The 23,495-nt window shown below is 44.5% G+C and overlaps 1 protein-coding gene across 1 annotated transcript in view; it reads right to left on the bottom strand.

The window, feature by feature from the left end:
- The window catches only part of LOC124556462 (sodium channel protein Nach-like), a 166,404-nt gene that overhangs the window by 76,306 nt on the left and 66,603 nt on the right, over window positions 1-23,495 (bottom strand). Inside the window, exon 5 of the mRNA XM_047130412.1 lies at window positions 16,272-16,408. Coding sequence (XP_046986368.1) covers window positions 16,272-16,408 — 137 coding nt within the window. The remainder of the gene's footprint in view (window positions 1-16,271; window positions 16,409-23,495) is intronic.

The raw sequence follows: 23,495 nt of genomic DNA, 5'->3' as shown, positions 1-23,495 counted from the left end.
TCCGTATGCCACGGCAAACTGGCTGACACTGACGGCGGCGGTGCACAAATGCTGCGCAGCTAGCGCCATTCGACGGCCAACATCGCGGTTCCTGGTGTGTCCGCTGTGCCGTGCGTGTGATCATTGCTTGTACAGCCCTCTCGCAGTGTCCGGAGCAAGTATGGTGGGTCTGACACACCGGTGTCAATTTGTTCTTTTTTCCATTTCCAGGAGTGTACATCGACGATACGTGTATGGTATTGGCACATGGTAGGGATATTCTAGATCGCTTCGTATATCATTTTAATTGTCTGCATCCCAATATTACGTTCACGATGGCAGTTGAAAATGACGGAAAACTTCCGTTTTTAGATGCCTGCAGGAGGGATAATAGGACATTAGGACACAGTGTCTATCGTAAGCCAACGCATATGGACCGATATCTTGATGCATCAAGTTATCATCCATCGTTCCGACGCAAAGGAGTCCTGCGTACATTGGTACAAAGAGGTTATGCCGTCTCAGATGCAGATAGTTTGACAGAAGAACTGGTTCATCTAAAGACAGTGTTCAAGCAGAATGGTAATACCGTCAGTCAGATCCGTCGCGCTCTACGGACTGGACCTTTGCGGTAACCGGCAGAAGATACAAGCAAACTGGTTGCGTTCCTACCTTTCGTGGTAAGCATTTCTTCAAAAATAGGAAGAATTTTAAGAGATTTGACATTAAAAGTGTATTCAGTCCTCCAGCTAAACTTGAGGGCTGCTTGGCTCAGTGAAGGATGATTCAGGTTTGAGGAAGCCCGGTGTCTAAAAAATTCCCCGCCATTTCGGGAAAGCCTATATTGGACTAATTATATTGTAACGTCCCTTAGCAAAAGACATATTTTGTAGTAAAGAGAAAATATTGTGCATCGTATTCTGTTATTGTATGGAATTATGTATTTTTTTATTATTATTATTTATTTTAGATAATATCTGTGTCGGCGAGTACTGAAACCGCACAGACGATAAATATCATACAAAGATGAAAAAATATCACTAGTATAAATAATACAGAACGAACAGTAATTTCTTTGTCTTCCTCTTGGAGTTACGGGAGTAAGATAGCCTGTGTCGCAGTTGTACATGCTAACGTAGTCTTCTTTTGTCATGGTTAATCGATGTACGCCATTACGTACTCATTTTTAAAAAAGGTGTGTATTGTAGATAAGTTAACATATTTGAATGTTTTGAATAGAGGTATTTAATGAAACCTTGCATTATTATTTGTAGTAGCTTGCTTAAAATATTATCCCATCCTTTTAAGACATTTTCAGTTATTTAAATATTATCCGTGGTGCAGAGCTGCGCTACGAACGAACAAGCCGCTGCCGCGGCGCATTCAAACTGCATTAAAAGAAATCGATCATACCGCAAAGAAGCGGGAAGGTAATAGTGAAATAAAATCATCTCTTTCAGCTTCCGGACTTGCAGAGCAGACCAGCAGATTTTATGATGTGTTTTGCAGGTTGACGCGGGCTGCTGATAATATATTGCCAACAGTACAAAAGAGATAATTTACCTTCGTAACATAATAGGAATTTTGCTGTGCTTAGTTCTGGTCTGGCAAACCTTATAGTGAAAACGTATTTTTCTCCGACAATAGTCTCATGTTCTTGTGCTAGTCGTGGTAATTATTGGTGTTTTACGCTTAACAAAAATCCACTGCAAAATGTTGAACAATCTTTGCGAACTGTAACATCAGTATTTCATAACAAAGTAATTTTCATTTTCAATAACTATAAAGTAGGGAAGATATGTTGATTTTTATAGTGAGTTACAGTAACCAAAAATGTTCCTTTAATAGAAAGCCAGATACAGAACAATAAGAACCCAATATATTCTGTTTTGTTGAAAATTAATGATTCTAAAGAAATTCTTGGCACAGCATTACTAAAAGGTATTTCGTGGCTCTTTTCGTATATGCGTTATTACGCGAGCAATAACAAAAACAAAACCAAAATAAATAGAAAAGAGTATATAATTGTCGCCCAAAAACATGGGGCTCGAATTTGCAGTGGCCACGAAAATAAGAATATTTTATGTACTTTCTTTCAGTGTTTATTGTTATATATATGTATGTATTTAGTGATAAATGTATGTATGTGTATCATGATTAATGCTATGTATTAATGAATGTACAAAAATTTTTCATGAAAAACCGCACCACTGCAAGCAAGTTAGAGGAAACGAACCTGATAGTACTGAGAAACTGTAACGACTACATAATCCGGGGGCAGCCGATCCCCGAGATCAGATAAATTAAAGGTAAGACTACAGTGTAGTTGTCCTGTTTGTATAAGCTTAACTCCAGTGAAGTGATCTCATATCGCTAGTGGTGTGTAGTTTGATGTTAGTGTTTATGACAGAACAAAGTTGATTGTAGATAGCAATTTTTAGTGTGCAGTGTATTGTAGATAAACTAACATATTTTGTGTGCAAGTGAAAAAACTGTTAGGTCTTGTGTTCGAGTAGGTAATTTATGAATATGGTTAAATTGCGTAGTCAACGTCCGAGCAATATGGATACTGAGGAACAGCCATTAGTTAGTGCAGGAAATGTAGAAACGGGTGCATTAAGCAGTACAAGTACTCTCTTTGAGGATATACCATGCGAAAATGTGGGGGCAGGGGCACAGGAAGTGGTGCCACCGCCCACCAGTGCTCAAGGAGAGGTAGATAAAGAAATTGCACCACCCCCCGCGTGCTGGATTACCAGGCAAAATTCGCGCAACAACAAGCTGAAAAAGACGAAAAAATTGAAATCTTTCATGCACAGCAAGCCGAGCGAGATCGCCAGCAAGCTGAGCGAGATCGCCAGTTAACAGAAAATTTACTTGCCCAGCAGGCTGAGAGGGATCGCCAGCAAGCTGAGAGAGATCGCCAGCAAGCTGAGCGGGACCAGCAACTTGTGCAATCGTTAGAAAATATGAAAAAAGAGATTGCCTGTATGAAACAGAACTATGAGTCGATACCTAAGGCTGTGCAGGAGTTGACGGTACAGGTCAACAACCTGCAAGTAGCAAACACTAACATGGTAGACGAGATAGGTGTCTTAGCCAACCGAGTAGAAAAGCTAGAAATAGATTCCACACAGCTTGTAGAGCAGAAGTGGAACGAACAAGCGACTAAAATTGAAACCGAATTCAACTCATGGCTAGAAGCGAAGGAGAGTGAGATTGACAAAAATATTAATTCTAAGGTACAAGCAGCCATAGCGGATAGAGATTCCGAATCGTTCAGTACCGCAGTAAATAGTCAGGTACAGAACGACGTCCAAACCATCAAACAAATACTCAGTGAGGATATTCCGCAGTGGCAAGTGAATATTAACAAACGGATATCCGACTTGGAAAAGGGTTTAGCACAAAGTAGCAAACATCTTGAACATGAAACTATGTCGCCAACAGCCAATGTGTTTGGCAACGCACAAACTTATATGCGACGCAACAATTGTGAATCTTTAGGCGATAATGCGAAGAGCTGTAGCTTCTGTTCGGAGCACACAGCCTATGTCCCAGGAGCAAACCAGTATAGCCCAAAAATATTAGTTGAAGAAAGTTTGATAAAAAATAGGCAGTTTCAAACGTTTACTACTGAACGGAAGTCAGTACACCCAGTAGTATTCATAAAAAGCTTTAAAAATATCTTGCCTAGTGTGTGAAACGAAGCACAGAAAATTCAATACGTAATGTCATACATTCAGGGTGATGCAGCGTTGTGGGCTACGGAAGTAGCAGACAGCTGCATGACATATGAACAGTTCGAAAGGGCGTTTTTGTCGAAATACTGGTCGCCTTGTATACAAGAGCGGCTAAGAAAAGAAGTATACAATCCCGAACCGTACTCACCCCGTCTCGGGAATCTGAGACGGTATTTCGAGAAGTACATAAACAAAACGCGTTACTAGGACGAGCCGATCTCACCAAGAGACATAATAAGACTCCTAAAATCACATTTACCCATTCATATCAAAGAGAAATTAATACACGTACCAGAAAGCGACATGGAACATTTCCTGTCTGTTCTAGATTCAATAGACTTAATCCAGGAAGACGCAAAAGCAGCGTGTGATCACTCGCGGAATAATGGATCAGGATGTAAACATGACAGAAATAATAGTGCACAAAACCACAACCATGGAAATGGTAGGGGTGGTAACAAGCGGCAAGAGCATTCGCAAAATTGTAATAATGGGAGAAGTCAGAACGGGTATGGGCAGCCGTCCCATAACAAAAAGCGTCGATTTGACGACCGGTACGATTCCGGATTGTCAGGGACCAACCGCTGGAAAAATGCGCGAGGTCAGTGGCATAGCAATTACAATGACGGTAATCGTAATTGGAATCAGAATCAGCGACCAAGCCCAGAGCGGCAGGGTAATGACCGGTACGATAACAGCCGACCACCACTGCAGAACGCGCCTATTGCGCAGGCGTGGCGGCCCACAAACCAAAGCGTAAACATAGTAGAGGTCGCGGATAATAGCCGTCCAAGTACCTCGCAAGCAAGCCATCCAACAAACTAGAATCGGCCTCGATATGCTCTCCATCGCTGGCCGAGGGGTGGAGTGAGAGCAACACGAATAACAATAATATCCCTGGAATACATATGCTGCGATACAACGACGGTATCAGTATGGATAAAGATCTACTGACCGAACCGCATGAATGTAAGAAAGATAGCAACGAAAATGTGCAAGCCATAATAGAAGCGAAAATCAATGATGTTGCAGTGAATATAATCATTGACACAGGTGCCTCAGTGAGTGTAATGAGTACAGAGTTGTTTAAAGCGCTAGGGAAGGGACGTAGTATACCGACTTTCCCGGTTAATAATTGCAAGGTGTCTGGAGCTATAAGTGCACAGAGCCAGTTAGTTAAGTACCAGGTGCAGGTGGAGATTTGTAAGGAGGGCGAAGCCATAGTGAGCTCGTTCCTCATTGTTAAAGGGTTAAAGGTGGCCTGCATTCTGGGAGTAGATTTTCTCCGTGAGAGGGACGCAGTGATCGACCTCTCCTCGGGAAAACTAAGTATAGTTAATAAAGGTAGGAGGATTGAGTTGTCTATGATGAAATCGAAGGAGGTACTTGTGCCATGTTGCAATCGAATTAATATCAAAGGTAGGAACCCCTGGGTACTACACTTTAATGATTATTCACCTGTGACGGATCTCTATTATCCGAATATAGGAGATAGAAATTTTGAACCAAATGTTGATGAATTTCGAACCAAAGTACAGGAATCTGAAAGTTTAAGCAACATACAAAAGCAACAGTTGACGCAGCTGTTATCGGAATATACCATGGTATTTACCGACCGACCAGGAATAGTCAAAGGGTACCACTATCACATAGAGGTGATGCCTCACAAAACATACTGTCGCGCATCTTACTCCATCCCTTGGTCGAGGAGGGAAGTAGTGGCTAAAGAGATTCGGAAGATGTTGCCACACGAATGTAGCTATTTGTTAGCACATCCCCAGACGGGGAAAATAAAAGGACTGTATCCACGTAAAGATGTAAAGTTATTTATTCAGTGACATGTCTGATGTAAATAGTAGTGGTAAGAAGGTTTCAATTGTGTTTTAGAGTATAAGTATGTTAGTTTTAAGAAAGAATTTATGTATAGTTACAATTTTGAGGAAGTAGAATCAGTAAACTGAGCAATAATATGCAAATGGAAGACTTTGTTTACAGACAGTTAGTGTCATTAAAATACTACATGCTCTTCAAGCAATGAATAATCCTTTGTTGATAAAATAATGATTAATTTCTTGAATCATTTTGTAGTAAGTAAGTACAATTAATGATGAAATCTCATATAAATATGTAGCAGATGTAATTGTGTTAGAATTAAGGAACCTTGAGAGAGAGTCTATACTAGCCAAAAATTGACTTTGTAGTACGAAATAATTATGTGATGTAATGTTTACTGCCAATAGTGATCTGAGAACGACACTGGAGCAGAATCCAATAAAAAACAAAACCGTTCCGTGTAACCTATGCTTTGTATGTATGAATGCTTCAATTGAAGCCTGTGTACTTGGTACACGTTCTTGAATATTAATTACGCGGTACGCGAATCAAGTTACGCGGAAACTACACTGTAGTCCTGTAGGACAGACCGTTAAAAATAATATTAGTACTAAATGAAGTATTTATTGAACAATATGCCCAAGTCAAGCTGTCATGCACATGGTAAAATCTGTTTGCTAGATGGGTGATAACCTGGCAAGCTACACTAAAAGAGGAAAAGAAAGCTATGCACAAAAAAATCACACACCTTTAAATAATTACAAAAAAGCAATATATGCCTAGTAATAGTATTAAAAGTGTGTAATGAGAAGGTAACACAATGGACTCAATGTAGATGAGAGTGATTATGCTAAGAACAGTTGTTATGCATTAAAAATAAACTGTGTGCATAAACAATCTAGGAAAGGACGGAATATTGTGTGTAGTAGGGACAGAAAATGACTGTTGTATCTGCACCAATATATACGTCGGTATAAGTTAAGTGTTGAGTGACTAACTGTCATAGTGCAGTGCTCAACGAACAGTACACTGTGAGTAAAAACGGTAGTTAGTGATCCGTTCGGAGTCGATTCAAACAAACATCGCTCGACGGAGACATTTAGTATGTGTGTACCGAAATATTTTCGCGTGTTGAAAGACGCTCTGGCAGTGTATCAACCGTGAGAACAAGTGAAAGTGTGTAGTACAATGTGCGTGTGACGAACCCTGAATACCAGTGTCACAATGCCACAAGAAACCTGTTATCACGCCAAAACATCCTGTGCATACCAGCGAAGCGACGGCGTAATGAACAATAAACGCTTTTAACCAAAGTGCATTTTCTTCCACAGCTAATAAGTTGTATCCTTAAAGACAGTACACCGTTGTGGAATATTTGTTTCATGCGTTATGACGGGGAGCCATGCGGAGAAGCAGAGACGGGTGCCGTGCCGCCAGCCAGCCGGTCGCAGGAAACCACTACAACACGCCGACATTGGTGAATGGTTCGGAGCGGTTCGCGACTGCTCGGGCGCCACCGCAGCACGCCGTCGGTGTTGCTGCTAGCAGGTCGTCGACCTCAGCGGTCGTTGGCACGCCGCGCTCCAGACGACGCTACGCAACAATTGCTTCGCGCCGCCCGCTCCGTACGACATTGTTGACGTTCAACCGAACATTACCAACTACGTTGTTCATGTACTAATATAAAAATGATTTATTGAACACGAAATTACGTGACAAACATTTTTTTTTTTTTTTTTTTTTTTTTTGCTGAGTATAACTCAAAACATTCACTTGTTCGATGATATATGTCATATGTTTTCGTCATATTAGTGACACAAACTGACACGAATGCCATACAATGGTAGAACATTTGTCGTGAGTAAGTGTAGAGACAATCCATTACATTGCTATCGAACTGTTTAATGATTGACCTTAATTGTGACACAGAACACAAATGTGAAAAAGTGTAGAAGGTACATTTTTAATAGAGAGACTAAAAGGTTTAACATTTTGACATAAATAATCATTGTTATCTGTGAACATTGGATAAAGTCCACCCTTGTTTGATGAACAAAACCGTGTGTTAAGACAAACCAGGCGAGATGACCATGGCTCCGGCGCAGTTTTCCCAGGTTTTCTGATCGCACGTAGCCCAAATGGGGGAGCCAGAAAACTGTAATGACCCTGGGACTAGGTTTACGGTCACCTCGCAAAGTGTGAAAAACTATAAAAAAAATGTAATTAAAACTATAATGTAAAAGAAGACAGAAGTGAACAGTGAATATTCCAAACAAGGTGACAGACAATGACAAAACGGACGTTAGTGGCAGCATATTGCCGAACATTCTTAACGTTAGTCAATTGCTGCCAGGGGGCATTGTAACGTCCCTTAGCAAAAGACATATTTTGTAGTAAAGAGAAAATATTGTGCATCGTATTCTGTTATTGTATGGAATTATGTATTGTTTTTTTATTATTATTTATTTTAGATAATATCTGTGTCGGCGAGTACTGAAACCGCACAGACGATAAATATCATACAAAGATGAAAAAATATCACTAGTATAAATAATACAGAACGAACAGTAATTTCTTTGTCTTCCTCTTGGAGTTACGGGAGTAAGATAGCCTGTGTCGCAGTTGTACATGCTAACGTAGTCTTCTTTTGTCATGGTTAATCGATGTACGCCATTACGTACTCATTTTTAAAAAAGGTGTGTATTGTAGATAAGTTAACATATTTGAATGTTTTGAATAGAGGTATTTAATGAAACCTTGCATTATTATTTGTAGTAGCTTGCTTAAAATATTATCCCATCCTTTTAAGACATTTTCAGTTATTTAAATATTATCCGTGGTGCAGAGCTGCGCTACGAACGAACAAGCCGCTGCCGCGGCGCATTCAAACTGCATTAAAAGAAATCGATCATACCGCAAAGAAGCGGGAAGGTAATAGTGAAATAAAATCATCTCTTTCAGCTTCCGGACTTGCAGAGCAGACCAGCAGATTTTATGATGTGTTTTGCAGGTTGACGCGGGCTGCTGATAATATATTGCCAACAGTACAAAAGAGATAATTTACCTTCGTAACATAATAGGAATTTTGCTGTGCTTAGTTCTGGTCTGGCAAACCTTATAGTGAAAACGTATTTTTCTCCGACAATAGTCTCATGTTCTTGTGCTAGTCGTGGTAATTATTGGTGTTTTACGCTTAACAAAAATCCACTGCAAAATGTTGAACAATCTTTGCGAACTGTAACATCAGTATTTCATAACAAAGTAATTTTCATTTTCAATAACTATAAAGTAGGGAAGATATGTTGATTTTTATAGTGAGTTACAGTAACCAAAAATGTTCCTTTAATAGAAAGCCAGATACAGAACAATAAGAACCCAATATATTCTGTTTTGTTGAAAATTAATGATTCTAAAGAAATTCTTGGCACAGCATTACTAAAAGGTATTTCGTGGCTCTTTTCGTATATGCGTTATTACGCGAGCAATAACAAAAACAAAACCAAAATAAATAGAAAAGAGTATATATTTACGAGTTACGCGAAAATATGTACGGTCCAGGCTCGATGCGTGGAGCATCATCGCCACACGCTTTTATTTCAGCCACAAAAATCTGCGGTTGCGGAACATTATTTTACTGAAGGGCATAAAATGTTGTATGATGAGACAAAGGTGGTTACCCCTGCGTCAAGTTATTGGGATTATGTAGTAAAAGAAGCTATTGAAATGCGGCTATCTGACAGTATCATAAACAGAGATAAGGGGTAACTCTTAAGATAGAGTTGGAACCCCGTTTTGTTTGATATTAAAAAACAACTATCCTTGTTTCGGTAATTAAAAGCACAGTGTTGGATAGTGATTTATCGTTCAGTGAGTTTTCACCACTTGTGCGCTGTCGTGCGTTGTGTTAGAGGGCAATTCTGTTCGCGCACGCGCCGTGGTCCTACAGGCGATGTATGAAGGAGCGGCAGCAACGGTTTGATTTCAGTTCCAGCAAGTTAGTGCGACGGGTTAATCACGAGAAGATAGCGACCAGTTGTAGGTCCAATATATTGTGTCAAGATGACGTTATGTTCCGGCTAGAGACTCGATATGAATATCATTGTACAATACCTGCTTCCCGTCGGTGAAGTAACGACACATTTCTTCAGGCGGTCTTAAATCGTGGTTCAAAAATGGGTCCAAATGGCTCTGAGCACTATGGGACTTAACATCTGAGGTCATCAGTCCCCTAGAACTTAGAACTACTTAAACCTAACTAACCTAAGCACATCACACACATCCATGCCCGAGGCAGGATTCGAACCTGCGACCGTAGCGGTCGCTCGGTTCCAGACTGAAGCGCCTAGAACTGCACGGCCACACCGGCCGGCTCTTAAATCGTGGAATGAGTCAAAGTAGTAGATGGTATTCCGTTTTTTCAACATACGCAAGCCAGTGAGTTCCATATCCTCCCACGACATCTAAATTAACGATCCCACATTCTTCAGATTCCACATTGCATCGGTAAAGCATTCCGCATAAACACGCTGCGAAACTCGAGATTTTGAGTTTTCTGTCGAATTTAAGCAGATCTGTGTTTGTAATCGGTCTGTCCGGTAGTATCTATATGGATTTTTGTTCCTTCAACCCATGCCGTTCCCCGTATGGTTTTAAATATATGACTTTAAAGATAGCGATGGCCTCCTCGCCCATATTCTGCTTTTGAGCGTCTTTTAATTGCTTCTCAGCGTTTCGGGCATTTTTACTACTTGAGTTATGGCAGCAGTTCCCCCAGCTAACGAACCAATGGCTGATAGCCTTGCAAATCCAGGGATTAGAAACGGAATTATTCCGCCATATATCTTCGGTACTGGCAGGACGCTAGGCAAAATGCCTTTTCCTTCCCCTTTTCTGCCTCAAAGCACCTTTCGCCACTGTCAGCGCTGATTGATGCTATTTTTGAAGATAATTCCAGCACCCAGTTTAAGATGGGCATGCACTGCCTTAACAACCACGAATGCAACAATACATCACCTGATACCAGTATCCTTTCGTCGATGTATCTGTCTAGCCTTATCAGCTAATATTTGGTCTGCAATGCGGCGATCTTTATATGTAGCGTAAGCAATGTCGTGCTCTTACACTGTGTTGTTTAGTAAATTAATTCCCTTGTTACCAAGGTCTCGGTACTCTCTCAATTTCGTTCCAGGTCCACAAAAACTGAATCCTGGCATATGGAGTTGGAATGGTAGATTCCCGAGAATGCAGCCATAACTCTGTTGATACGTTCCCTAGCACTCATGTCACGTTACCGGGTGTTTTGAGGTTTGCGTTTCCTGTTATACAGAAAACTGCTAGCATTCACCCAACTGTTCTGCTTTAATGAGAAGCCAAGTCATTTCACCAGTGCACTGTTCCCCCCATGTCTTATGACACGCTCTACAAGGAACACGTTCGGTTCAGAAATTTCCTGTAATTCCTTTGTGTAGAGGTTCCCTGTGATTTCTTAACTATCACTGTCTTTTAAGATGTACATTTATCAGCCAGAACATTATGGCCACCGACCTACTATCGATATAAACCCGTTCAGGCGATGGCAGCGTCACCTGACTAGTCAGACGCACACACGTTGCATGTAGTATCAATGAGCGTGCTGTATGTGTGTAAAATGGGGAAGGATCTAGCTGATTTTGACTGAGGGGAGATTGTGATGGCCCGGAGCCTCAGCACGAGCATTTCCGAAACTGCACGACTAGCCAGCTGTTCGAGGAGTGCTGTGGTGAGTTCCTTCAACATGTGGAGAAACCAAGGTGAAATCATGTTCAGACGTCTTGAGCAGTGAGATGACAGGGTTTCCAATACACTTTGATATCAAACTGATATGCAAAGGAATTAAATTGTGATAGATTAAAGTCCTTAACCTGTTGTTCTGCTAAGTGGTTTATGACCCCCTGCGGATAATCTGTCCTTCTGAGATCCATTTCCCTTATCTTCCCTTTCCTCTCCTTCCCTTCCCTTCCCTTCCACACCCCGATCCTCACCAATCCCCTCCCTTCCCCACCCCTCCCCACCTCTCCTCTCCCCTCCCAACACCTCCCCTCCACTCCCCTCTGCACCCCTCCCTTCTTCTCCCCTCTCCTCCCTACATCTCTGCTCACCTCCACTCCTCTCCTCTCCCCTCCCCTCCTCCCATCCCCTCGCTTCCACAGCCCTCCACTCCCTTCCCCTCTACTCCCCCCTCCCCCTCCATTCCCCACTCCACGCCTCCGCTCCCCTCCCCACCCTTACTTGTTTTCTAATTCATGCATCTGCTGTCCTGTCCCTTTTAAGTTCTATGAGTGACGTATGAGTGTAAGAGCAAGGAAGTGCAATTGTCTGTCTGTATTTCTGTTTCAGGTGGGACCTCCTTCAAAAATATGTTAACATGGGGTAGCATGTCGAGGAGGACTCTCACAGTTCATATTGTCTATTGGGTATGTAGTATAGTTTGCTCACCATACCCCATACACTTTCCTAAGAGTATCAGTTTACCCAATTCTTCCACAGTCTATTGGTTCGTGACTACCACAAAACACTGTTAATCTTTCCTCTTTAGGCGCTATGTAGATCCATTCATTCGATTACATGGCTGTCCAAATGCTATTCGTGATCGATACTGTTTTCTTGATACAGTATTTGGAAGCTCTTTCGGCTACTCGAACAGATTTGTCTCACAGGGCGTGTGCTCTCGTGTTGTTTTAATCGTAAATGTGAGTCTGCATATCGTTTGCACTTGTGGTGGTGGTGGTTGTTGGGATGTTTAAGGGGGACTAAACAGCTAAGGTCATCAGTCCCCCATTCCAAAAACAGGCGAGACATAAATTCGCGGAGCAGGTAAAACCCCAAGGGGAAGGAAACTCCCCCCCAGGCACTAAAAGAACACAAATGAGGCAACGAACACTACAGACAAGAAGAGGACAGATAAACACCAGACAGAAAGTAACAGAAGAAAAGAAGATGGCCGGAGAGTGGTTGACTGACTACGAGAACAAGAAAAGGGAAAGAGTGAACCATCTTACGACACACTAAAATCTGCAACCAAATATGAGAGACTCGAGGACAAGAGACACAGAAAGGGAAAGGTGCAGGACCCCCCTAAATGGAACCATAAAAAGGACTACCACGGATAAAATTTAAAACATCGTCAGCCATGGAGGCATCGTCGCATAAAACCAAAGGCAAAGTGCCCGGGACATTAAAAGATTGCCGGAGGGTGCGCAGTCGGGGACACTCCAACAAAATGTGGGCGACCGTCAGCCGGGACCCACACCGACACAGGCGGGGATCCTCCTGACGCAAAAGATGGCCGTGCGTCAGGTAGGTATGGCCGATGCGGAGCCGACACAGGATTACAGAGTCCCTGCGAGAAGCCCGCAGGGAGGACCACCACACATCGGTCGTCTCCTTAACAGCCCGCAGTTTATTCGGGGATGTCAGGCCACACCGCTCAGCAGCCCACATCCCAAGCACCTGACGGCGCAACACCAACCGCTGATCACGAGCCGGGAGGCCGATCTCCAAAGCTGGGACGTCGATCGCCCCTTTGGCCAGCCTGTCGACACGTTCGTTCCCCGGGATGCCAACGTGACCTGGCGTCCAAATAAAGACCACCGAACGACCAGAGCGGGTAATGGCGGAAACAGACTCCTGAATAGACGACACCAGAGGAGAAGAGGTATAGCAGCGGTCGATGGCCTGGAGGCTGCTCAGGGAGTCACTGCAGATGACCATGGACGTACCTGAGCAGGAACGCATATGCTCAAAAGCGCGCAATATGGCCACCAGCTCTGCAGTAAAAATACTGCAGCCAGCCGGCAAGGAGCGCTGTTCAACATGGGCAGCGTGAGCAAAAGCGTAGGCAGTGCGACCAGTTTGGACTTTTAATATTGCTCTGCAATCTAGCTGATCCTGTTATAACGCAGCAGGCTGTTGTTCGGCATCGTCTATTTAAAGATACTCCATTTATGAAGCCAAATTTACGTGCCTGTCCTCCTTTCTCTTTACGGGTAGTGGCAGAACCGCCTATAAATTGACAGCTTGGCTCTCTACTAGGAGTACTGAGCTAAGTACTCTTACGTGTCGGTCAGGAACACATCTGTTTCTGTTATTCGGAGGACCCTGCATCCATTCTCTTCTTTAAGGTGTGGTGGAAACTTCTTGTTGCCGACATCGACCCTGATAACTCGGAGGTATTCTATCCCCTGTGCTTCTTCTCTTAATGCTAGATCTACTGCTTGTGCTGGCGTTAAATCCTCTCCTCGCGCTCTCACGTCTGTTCTAGTCTCTTCATCTTCGATTCCATGTATGAACACTGGTCACGCCAGCTTCCCAATTACAGCATGGCTTCCCGGAACGTCTCGTTCCCTCCTCACTCCACAGACGTATTCTCGAAACTGGTGTTGCAATGTGTCAATACGATTCGCTCACTTGGTCATACTTTCGGCCCTGTTCTGCCTACTAGAGAATAGTAAACACGTACGGTAACCTAAGTCCGTTTTGTCTCATAGTTCTCCAATAAAATTCCTTTCACGTCTGCCCAAGTAGCTGTCAAACCGCGTACAAGTAATTTGCTCTGAGATGCGCCCACAGTCCTAGTTTTAGAAAGAATTAATAGCGTATTATGACTATGGCTGGGCGTTAGTTCGAATGCTGCGTCACAGTTGTCTACGAACTCTCTAAGTTACTCTTCATTTTCGTCAAAAGCTCTCGGTAGTAACTTAAATGAGTCAGAAAAAGCTACATGTTCAACGGGGAAGTCACTACCAGTTTTATATTAGATGTTTTATCGTCCGTTTTCGCAGCGTAGACCCCGTTTCCATACTATGCTGTTATACACTCACCGTGTTTCTCGGTCAGGCGTTGCGCTCTGTTGTCGTCCCATGAAGGCAAAAGGTAGGAATTCGGTGCGATCAGCATACACGTGCCACTGATTCAAGTGTCGGTGTCCCCGACCTCCAGTGTCATAACTGCTCCTAAGGGGACCCTGTTGTTCACTGTTGAGAACTGCTCGCTGCGCTCTCAGAATTCTTCGTCACGGGACGGGACTTCTTCACGCGTTCTTCTTCTTGCCTCGCTCGTGCTGTACACTATGAAGGACTGTTTCGCCTGTGCACCATAACTGAACTACCTCGAAAGTTCAAGCCTATTCGCCCTAAGACGGAGCTTGCTAATTTTCGTAAGAGAAAACCCTATCATCAGTACTCTATGGCACCTTACTTCTTAGTGAAAGTACTCAGCCAGGAATCGAAACCTGGACCTCAACCCTGACACCAGTTTTATATATCGTAGCCCGACGTGGGTCGCGACATACTTACTGTAAAAGCTCACGCTCAGATCACAGGTGAAGCGGGATTTTTGGTCATCCGTTTCTTGGTACGCGAGCGGCTGCGTACGTGAGTGAAACAGCGACGGGGTCAAGCTGAGAATTTTCAGGTCTTAGTGGTTGGAGACAGTACACAATTACTTGTATGTTCGCATTCGGGAGGACGACGGTTCAATCCCGCGTCCGGCCATCCTGATTTAGGTTTTCCGTGATTTCCCTAAATCACTCCAGGCAAATGCCGGGATGGTTCCTCTGAAAGGGCACGGCCGACTTCCTTCCCCATCCTTCCATAATCCGATGAGACCGATGACCACGCTGTCTGGTCTCCTTCCCCAAACCAACCAACCAACTTGTATGTTAGGCAAAGGAGGTAGGCATGGAGAACATAGGAAAAGTGAGGCTCTATATTGACTTACCCGTTGAATTTTCTTGCTTCATCACGTGTTAGCAATGAACATGCGGCAGAGCACAGCCGCTAGTTTCTTGAATCTTAGATGAGGCTTACTAGATTCTCCAGTCAGTTGTCAGAACAAATTACCTTCCCAGCTTATAACTTTCTTAAGATTCGGGTATACACTGCAGTGTACGGTACTGTACACCACGAATTGTGGAAGCTTATGTTGCTTTAATTGAACCTTTACGTTCTAGTACTCGTTGCTAAGGAACGGACATAAAGACAAGGCTCCATGTAGACAAATGTACGATGGAAACTAATAACCCTAGCCCAGATGTACGTATAGGCAAGCTTTTTGTGGCTCTGTGGCTCTGAGCACTATGGGACTTAACATCTGTGGTCATCAGTCCCCTAGAACTTAGAACTACTTAAACCTAACTAACCTAAGGACATCACACACACCCGTGCCCGAGACAGGATTCGAACCTGCGACCGTAGCAGTCGCGCGGTTCCGGACTGAGCGCCTAGAACCGCTAGACCACCGCGGCCGGCTGCAAGCTTTTTCAAGTTCTTCTTTGTGCGCGAAGTTAACTGAGTCTAACATACGAATAATATTTGCTGTCGTCGTTCACCAGGACTCTCGAACTATGCCGAACTCTTGAACTCTACTTTGCTTGGCGTTTGAGGGCCTCTATATACGGCGTTTGATGGTGTTGGCTTACAAATTGAACGTGATTGCGTCGCATTTTACCTCCAGTTCGGTGTGCGTCAAATCAGCGGTTTCTCAGTGCGTATCCTGTTAATGGACAGACGAGAGCGGCTTCCACTGTGCGTCTCTACCTAAGTTACAAGACTTACAGTTGTAGTCATACTTGGATGAGCTTTTCTTTTTTTCTGGCAATCTTACATGATTCGATCATTACAATACAAAGGTAAATATGACATAAATGTTACAGTAATTGAATGAAACAATATTACTTACGGTGTTGCATGACGTGAGTTGAAAGAAAAGCAGAAACCAACTTCAGTGTAGATGGGAAAAAATCGTTCGCAACAGTCGAACTTCTGCGACAACTTGAATGTACAGTTTTGCAGTAGATCCTTACATCTCTTCACCAGCTGAAAAAAAAAGAAGTAAATAACTTAGCAGTTTTCTTAGCAGTTTCAAAGAGTATTTAGAAGGGAAATAAAGTTATTTATGGAAGTTACAACTATAGACTGTTTTATTGCACTGCTCTTAACACGAAAAATCACGGATCTAACCGCTCAACTACAGGGAACACCTAATTAAAGTTACAGTTCCAAAACGCTGTAGAGAAAGAACCACTGCTCATAATAAGGTCAAATTTGAACAGCATATTATTGGTGTAGGGGGAAACGTCATGAAAGAAAAAAGACAATTTGACCAAAAGGTGGTACTGTAAGTGTCAGAGTATGCACATCAGAAGACGCGCGGGCCGCGGCTGTTCCTCGGGTTGCGTCCGAGACGCCCCACATGACTGTCTCCATGAAGGATCTCGCACTGCTGGTAGAGCTCTTTTACAAGATCGGTTATTGTGCGTCAGTAGCGGTATGAAATAAGACGTGGGTTCCGTTTTTGCTACGGATTCGGAGAAAATGATTACAAAATTCGAAAAGACAGGTTCTTTTGAAGAGCAATGTGGCAGAGGGAGGAAAGCAGTTGATCCAACATCTTTCGATGGGGTGGCCACGGCCGTGCAGGAGGTGTCGAGGCGTGGTGTGCAGACATGCAGTGCACGGTGCATAAAATCCTGAGAATCATTCTGCATTGCTATCCCTATAAAAACACCCATCCTCAGAAGTTGCTTCCTGTTGACCTGTCAGCAAGACAAACATTCGCTCTGGAATTTCTTGCTCGCTTGAAAGTGGACAATAAATGGCCATGGAACATTCTGTAGACAGTCGAAGCACATTTTCATCTCCAAGAACATGTCAATATGCAGAATATGGACAACGAAAATTCCGCACACTCATCAACCGGTACCCCTTCAGTCTGCAAATGTGACTATGTGGCGCGGGTTGACAGCATCTTTTATCCTAGGGCCGTGTTTTTACGAGGAGTTGAGTCCTGCAGATCCTGTTACCTGTACCGTAACTGGTAAACAGTATGAGAATCTTTTGCGTACCAACGTCATTCAAACCCTACGACAGCGTGCACGTGTGGATGCTAGAACTATCAGCACTCATTTTCCTACAACTCCGTGCGACTGCTACGGTCGCAGGTTCGAATCCTGCCTCGGGCATGGATGTGTGTGATGTCCTTAGGTTAGTTAGGTTTAAGTAGTTCTAAGTTCTAGGGGACTGATGACCACAGATGTTAAGTCCCATAGTGCTCAGAGCCATTTGATTTTTTCCTACAACTTGGAAGTCCAGATCACCTGATCTTAATGTCCGCCCCCGCTATCTGAGTGGTCATTCCCGCTTCGCGCGTCGGGCGACTAGGTTGTGCTATTAGTTCCGCCTCTACCGTAGCGCCGGCCTCGGTGGCCGTGCGGTTCTAGGCGCTACAGTCCGGAACCACGGGACTGCTACGGTCGCAGGTTCGAACCCTGCCTCGGGCATGGATGTGTGTGATATCCTTAGGTTAGTTTGGTTTAAGTAGTTCTAAGTTCTAGGGGACTGATGACCTAAGATGTTAAGTCCCATAGTGCTCAGAGTCTACCGTAGCGCTGCGTGTTTTGCTCGTGTCCGTTTAGTGTCGTATTGGTCTCCGCGCGCGTCGCATCGCTGGTTGTAGGCTAGTGTTCGGTGTTCGTGCGGCCCTTCCTGTCGCGGCGTTGTCTTGCGCCATGATGTCCACCATGGTTCCCAGGAAAATTCTGCATACAGGTACTGTCAGCTTCACCTTCGACAGATACACGCGTCACGTCCAGTCCGGTTCTTTGGAGATACATGACTGGTTAGTCGATACAATTAAAGTCACTACTGATCAAGTGCATACTGCATATTTTGACAACGAACTATATGTGTCTTTTGTTAAGTTTCTTGATCCAATCCAGGTTGATAGGATACTTTCTCGTCACGGTTCTCAGGTACCCTTCACGCACCGTGATGGTTCCACTAGTACGGTTCTCTTGGCAAATGCAGAAGTGATATATACGAATGTCCGGGTGTTTAACCTTCCGCCCGAGGCAGACGACTGTTTTCTGAGGCCCGTTTTGCTTCCTTACGGGGAAATACGTCATATTCGAAAGCAACGCTGGTCTGCTCAGCACCACTTACAGGTCTATAGTGGTATACGGTCGGTGGAAATGGTGGTCAAAAAACATATTCCTTCTCATCTACAGGTATGTGGTTATAGGGTCCATATTACGCACAGTGGCCAAGAAGGAACATGTTATTATTGTAATCAAACCGGTCATTTCCGTACTAATTTTCCGCGGCGTGTGGTGGTATTAAAAACCTACATACGAACAGCGTAAAAAATTGACTTTAGCTGCTCCTTTCCCGCAGGGGTCTGACTGAATCACTCCCTATTACTGAGGGACGCAGTGCCCGACTACTCCCGTGATTTTCTCACGCTGTCCTTGCGTAGGGATGTTGATGCCGTTAATTCCGATGTGCCCGCCGTGATTTCTCACAACAAGCGTCGCCGAACACAAGATGGTGCGGCTGATGAACCTTCCCTGCTGGCTCGCCCTTCCGATGGGCCTCCAGTAAAGGACCCTCTTCCTCAGTCTGAAATTGTGGATGAGGACGCCACAGGTGCTTTCACGCCTGTGCAGAAGATCCCTGACACCTTATCTGGCGTTGTTCCTGTTGGCGAGGCTGCCTCTTCGGAGACGCCCGTGAAGGAACCTGCTTCCGGTTCCCACGTGTCTTCTCCGGTTCTCTCTGACACTTCTCCTGTCGACTCTGTTTCCATCCCTCTTCTGCGACTTCTGTCGCCTCCTCTGGGTCACAGCCTTTTCCCATGAAACAACTGATTGATTCTCAAGAGTCAGTGAATCCCGTTGCTATTCACCAACCGTCCCTCCGTGAAACCATGTCTGCGGACGAGAGGGATGTAGAGGCCTCTCCCTCGCAATCTGAAGCGGAATACCTACATGATGCTCCCACGCGACCAAACGCGTAAACAGCCACAGCATCACGGCCGAAGAAAAAGCAGTGGGAAGATAAGGGTTCTGTTTCGTAGTTCTTCTCTCTCTGTGGTTCGGCGATTGAGTCTGGTATGGTTACATGCATGTTGCTCCGTCAACTGACGGATCTCTATCGTTCTTTGTTCTTCTTTCTGGGTTGAAGTTCCGTGCAAGCATACACATTTCTTACTCTGAATATTAACAGAATATGTTCTGAGCTTCGGCTCGCCGCTTTGCGACAGTTTATATATCAGTCTGGGGCAGATGTTGCTTTTTTACAGGAAGTCTTATTTGACCAGTTTTTCATTCCTGGATTCTCAACCTTTTTTAATGTAGCTTCCAAACTTTCTACGCGCATTGCCTTGTTTTATAGGGAATGCATTCCGTTGATGTATTTCGAAGTACTCGACAGTGGAAGGGGGATCGGGTGTACGTTTTGTGATCTCAGTTTACTCATTCACGTTCGAGTTTCTATAAAGAAGAATCATTTACCTGTTTCGTAAATCCCCGACAAAGATTATCTTAGGTGGGGACTTCAATTGTGTTGTACGGCCAGTGGATCAGTCTCCTAATTTTAATTTCAGTAAAGAACTCGACGACCTGGTGCGCTCCTTGCGCCTGCGTGACTTGTGGGTTTCTCGATATCCTACACTTGTGCGACATACATACTTTACTCCCACGTCTAGCAGTCGCCGCGATCGCTTTTATCTTTCCGATTCCTTGTGTGGGCAACTTCTGGATGTTGATGTGATACCAGCCTCTTTTACTGATCATTGCGCCGTAGCCATCACGTTTAATTACGAGCAGCAACCAGTAAAATTGTTTCGTCCTCCCTGGATGCTCAATATAGCCTATTTGCAAGATACCTCTCTTGGTGTCGTCCTGGAGGACGTATGGGTTCGTTGTTCTCGTACTATGGACCGGTACTCGTCTCTTGTGGCATGGTGGACACAGCCTACTGAACCACAAATCCGTAGGGCTCTCATGCGTTTTGGAGCTGCGCATCAAAGCCAAATTTCTGCGGGCCAAACGCATTCAAATGGAGGGACTGCGGACGAGGTCTCAACCACGTTCCCTTTAACAAGACGAATTGACGTCACTATACCATCTAGTCCGTTTACGGGCACGCCGGAAAGGTGTGTGCCTTACCTCCTTCACAACCGCTGACGGCCTCATGTTCACTTCTCACCGTGACATTTCCGACTTTATTTACAACTATTTAAATGATCTGTACGATACCCATGTCCCGGCTGAAAACTCATTAACGACTTTACATTCTTGCTGCATCACGTCGTCACTCCTCAATTAAATGACGCCTTTCTGCCTCCCTTTCACAAGGATGATATATATGATGTTGTTACAGGATCTCTGTCTCGCAAGTCGCCTGGAGTAGACGGTATTCCTAAGGAGTTTTATGTTCAATTTTGGCCATCCATTGGCGACACCTTAACGTCGATGGTTAAATGAAATGATGCAGGGAGTCTCACTTCCTGCTCCTTTTCAGGATGGTAAACTGGTCCTCCTCCCGAAATCCACAGGTCGCCATGCGATTGATTCCCTCCGTCCTATTACTCTCCTCAACTTCGATTGTAAAATTGTCGCTCGAGCAATTAATTTACGTCTCTCTAAGCTGCTCGATACCGTTATTATCGCCCACCAAAGCTGTGTGCCTGGACGCACGATACTGACTTCTGTTCTCGAATGTCGCGATGTAATTTCGGTGGCGGCTGTCGCTAATATCCCAGGGGCTTTGCTTTTTCTTGATTTCCAAAAAGCGTTTGATCGTGACAGCCATGATTTTGTAACGAGAGTGCTCACCGCTGTCGGCTTTAATAATCATGCTCAACAGGTCTTAACTCGCCTTTTTACCTGTATCAGTGTCTCGGTGATTGTGAACGGTCACCCTAACTCCCCCCCCTCCCCCCCCCCCACCCCCCACCCCAGGGAAGTCCCCTATCCATGTCACTTTTTCAAAAAAATTGTTCAAATGGCTCTGAGCACTATGGGACTTAACATCTGAGGTCATCAGTCCCCTAGAACTTAGAACTACTTAAACCTAACTAACCTAAGGACATCACACACAGCCATGCGCGAGGCAGATTCGAACCTGCGACCGTAGCAGTCGCCCGGTTCCAGACTGAAGCGCCTAGAACCGCTCGGCCACACCGGCCGGCCATGTCACTTTTTGTCTTGTTCTTAGAGCCCTTACTTCGGCGCCTCGCCATGCAATTACGTTGCTGGGCTATATTGGGGGAACTTTTTTCGGTCCGTGCATACGCCGATGACGTCATGGCTTTAGTACGACATATCGAAGACATACCGAGGCTTAAGGATACCTTGGATTCATTTTGTCGTCTTGCTGGCGCTCGCATTTATGATCGTAAATGCATGTTCCTACCGTTGAGAGGCTTCGATCATGTCGTCATTCCTTGGGCGACGGTCGTCAATCGCCATAAAACCTTAGGGATCTTAGTGAATCGCAATCCGATCAAAATGGCGACACTCAATTGGCGTGAGGTTACGAGTCGTGTTCACGGGGCGATCCTTGAACATGAACGCCGTTCCCTCAGCCTCCTTCACAAGGTACGGGTTTTAGAGACCTATGTCTTCAGTAAAGAATATTACGTTGCGCAGGTCTTCCCGTTTCCCGCGATGATGGCCTGCGGACTAAAACAGCTGTCTGGTTGATTCCTGTGGTGCCGCCATATCTTTCATGTCCGGTATGAAGTCGCGGCCAGGCCTCGAATGCTTGGAGGATTGGATCTTTCCGATATCAAAGTGAAGACATCCATCTTATTTGCCCGCCACAATGTTTTAACCTGTACGCGGGCTTCGCATTCAGTTACCTTTACCTCTCTTTTAGTTTCCCGCCTCTGGCAGGTCTGCCTGACCTCTCCTCTTGATGTTGGGCTGATTAATACTAAATTGCAGCACATTCGTGAATACTTTCTAATTATCGGTATCCTAGGTGCTGATATACTTTCTATGACGCATATTACTACGAACATACTATCACCCCGTTGGGGTGCACTATGTTCCCTTTCTTCTGTTGAACTTGCTTCCCCGTCAACGTCTTGAAAAACGGTCTGGTCTCATCTTAGTCTTCCTATATTGCCGATGGAGATTGCTTCAACGTGGTATAAGGTCATTCACCGTCTGATACCTACTGGTGATCGTCTTTTTCGTATTGGCCTTCGTCCGACTGATCAGCGTGAGGAATGTCATCAGACTGTCACCTTACTTCACAGGCTTGTTGCTTACGGACGGGATCATTGGCTTTGGGTCCGCCGTCAATTAGCTTTCCTTACTCGAGGGACTGAAACCGCCTTCCCAGACGACATTCTCCTACATCCGGACATATCCTTTTTTCCTCAGACGAAAACGAACACGATTGTCTGGCTCTTGGGTTACTATGTTCACTATGTCGTTGAAGGCGGGAATGACTCAGATCCCCGAGTTTTTCACCATTATCTGACATCTGCGCATTGGAAATGGCAGCGGTTGCCACGATACCGAACGCTTTTTGCGAATATGCTTTTTCTTGTGTTTAACCGTCAGGGTGTTTGTTAAGTTCCCCTGTGATCCCTGTTTCTTCCCTGAGCTTGAATCCCCTCCCTTGTAGCTTTGTTTTGTCACTTTTTCTCTTCCACATGTACATAAAAGAAACTGAGGAGAAGAGTGGGATATGGGCTAGTCTTCCCGTTCAGAAGTTAATTATTGTTTGTACTGGAAATAATTTGTTGATTTTCTTTTTGCAGCTGATATCAAATAAAAAAAAGTGGTCAGCGAGATAGAATGTCAATCCTAAGGGCCCGGGTTCGATTCCCGGCTGGGTTGGAGATTTTTTCCGTTCAGGGACTGGGTTTTGTGTTGTCCTAATCATCATCATTTCATCCCCATCGACGCGCAAGTCACCGAAATGGCGTCACATCGAAAGACTTGCACCCGGCGAACAGTCTACCCGACGGGAGGCTCTAGTCACACGACATTTACATCTTACCTGATCTACACTCCGCTCTTATGTGGAGCATGGTGTTTCCCGATTTCAACTTTTGGCAGAAAACTGTGAACAGCATACTGAACATGTCTTGTATCAGTCTCACAAA

Source organism: Schistocerca americana, chromosome X, assembly GCF_021461395.2.
Source record: "Schistocerca americana isolate TAMUIC-IGC-003095 chromosome X, iqSchAmer2.1, whole genome shotgun sequence".
NCBI classification, from domain to species: domain Eukaryota; kingdom Metazoa; phylum Arthropoda; class Insecta; order Orthoptera; family Acrididae; genus Schistocerca; species Schistocerca americana.
The sequence above is the reverse complement of the archived record's forward strand: the minus strand, read 5'-3'. Positions and strand labels throughout refer to the sequence as shown.